This window comes from Pteropus vampyrus, unplaced genomic scaffold (genome assembly GCF_000151845.1).
Source record: "Pteropus vampyrus isolate Shadow unplaced genomic scaffold, Pvam_2.0 Scaffold219, whole genome shotgun sequence".
Lineage (NCBI taxonomy): Eukaryota > Metazoa > Chordata > Mammalia > Chiroptera > Pteropodidae > Pteropus > Pteropus vampyrus.
Genome location: NW_011889000.1, coordinates 1,242,599 through 1,244,874, shown reverse-complemented (window position 1 = coordinate 1,244,874; position 2,276 = coordinate 1,242,599). Strand labels below are relative to the sequence as shown.

At 46.6% G+C, this 2,276-nt stretch overlaps 1 protein-coding gene across 1 annotated transcript in view; it reads right to left on the bottom strand.

Moving 5' to 3' along the window:
- The window catches only part of SLC24A4 (solute carrier family 24 member 4), a 144,551-nt gene that overhangs the window by 11,553 nt on the left and 130,722 nt on the right, over positions 1-2,276 (bottom strand). Inside the window, exon 13 of the mRNA XM_011373183.2 lies at positions 346-512. Coding sequence (XP_011371485.1) covers positions 346-512 — 167 coding nt within the window. The remainder of the gene's footprint in view (positions 1-345; positions 513-2,276) is intronic.

Here is a 2,276-nt window from a genome sequence, read left to right as displayed (position 1 = left end):
TGACAGCCCTCCAGAGCTCTTTACAGAGAGCCCACATCACCCTCGCCCATCCCACCAGGGCGGTACATCTCAGGCTGCCCTGTGAAGGTTCATCTCCCTCTGCCACACCTGCACTGCAGGCAAGCACCTGCTGTGTCTATCTGGGCATCCCTGGCACATAGCATAGTGGCATGCACCTCTGCTGGAATCCCTTTCTACTGAGACATAAGCTGAGGTCAGTGAGGTAGGTGACCTGCCAAAGGTGGCACACCAGTGCCTGAGGTCACTCTTGAACCCAGCTCTCCCGCCTCCGGCAGGTGCCAGGCAGGGTCTGTCCATCCGGTCCACCCTGCTGCCACCACTCACCAGCCACACCATTAGGTAGGAGAAGACGGCGATCCACAGCGTGGCGGTGATGAAGGTGACCATGAAGAACTTCTCCCAGCGAGGCTTGCTACAGTTGGGGATGGTGATGCACAGGAGGAAGATGAGTGGCCAGGTGAACACCCACTTGGCTTTGTCTCCTCTCGCCTCTGCAGTGGGACGGGGCAGGGGCAGAAGAGAGGGTGAGAGAAACACACACTAGGTTACACACCTGTCAGTCTACCTGTTGGTTTATCTTTCAAGCCAAACAAGAGAATGCTACCAATGTGTCTCTGTGTGACTGACCTCACAGAACCACACACGTATATGTCAGCCCAAAAGTGATCTCAGCAAGACGATTCAGTAAGTGTTCGTCAGTCAAAATCCTTCATTTGACAGAATAAGGAAAGTAAGACCTAGAGAAGGAATGGACTTGCCCAGGGGATGGACTATGGATGGGGAATCAGACTATGCCCAGGACTATGGATGGGGAATCAGACAGACTTGGGCTGGCGTTCAAATGACCTTGAGGAATCCCATCAACTCCACTTCCTCCTCTGATAATAACAGTTGTAGTAACAACAAGGTAATAATTAACACAGAGTATTTGCCATGTGTACTAGGCACAGTGCTAAGCACTTTGCATTCTGCATTTAGTAGTGTGTCTGTTAAATGGAAACATTATCTCTTTTTTGGTTGTTGCAAGAATGAGGTGATATAATGTATGTAAAACACCCAGCATGGAGAGCCCAGCATACAGTAGGTGCTCTGGAAATCTTAGCTCCTTTGCTCCAAGGTCATATGTTCAGCCTGTGGCGGATGTAAGACTAAAATGTGAGTGTTCTGGCTGGCAAGTGTGACCTCACTGGCCTCAACCACGGGAATCCACAAACAATTCAACTGAAAAAAGTGGCCTCAATAAGCCACCAAGTGCAACCATGTGTCCTTAATAAGTCCCAGAGTATTGGCTGTGCACATGCAGGCTCAAAACCAGCTTGTCCATGATGCCACTGAGATGGTGGTGGAAGGACCTCTGAAAATTCTCTCCAGTGAGCTTTGTGGAGTTTTAATTTGCACTATTTCCATTTCATCTCAATATCTCTGGAGAAGCCTTGAAAACCAGCAGCCTGGCACCCACCAGAGTGGGTAAGACAGGGCTGAATCTTCTAAGTCCATTCCCAGAGAATGAGCCTTATTTGACCTGTCTGGTGCATTCCTAGAAGACCCCACTCCCAAGGCTATCTTTATTTTACCTGAATTGGAGCTCGGACCCTGTGAATAGCCTTTATCTTGTTGAAAACAATCAGAGGCATCACACTGCCTCAGGTGGTGAATAACAGTTGAGACAAACAATAAGTGAACTAAAAAGGTTTTTTAAAAAAGCTGGGGGATGAGTTATCTACAGAGGGCTTTGCAAAGCTCCTCCATTCTTCCAGGAATCTAAAAACCATAAGCATGCATAGGACTGTGCCTAGGGTTATTTTCATGCTCAGGAAAGACTTGAGAATGCCCTAAGCTTTCACCTCTGTCTAACATTGAGGCTCTGAGCAAGCAAGAAGTAAAGACAATGGTGGAGTTGTAAACTGCCTGCTCGAGTGTTGAAGATGTGCCTCCAAACACACAGAACCCTCAGCGATGCCTGGAAGACTTAGTGGATCCAGGCATCTAAGCAAATAAATAACTGTGCAATCATCAGATGGCCTTAGGCTAACCTAGCAGATATTTCAGTGGCCACATGCAACAATGATTACAGACTTTATAAAAATTATTTGAGAAAAGCCACTAAACAAGCAAAAACAACATTAAATAGTAATAACAAGTAGACCTGGGAAGGGAGAATATGTTTTCTAGAGTTGTCAAATTTCATTATTTCAAATGCCCAGTTTTCAACAATAACAACAAATTAGGAGACACACAAAGAAACAGGAAAGTAT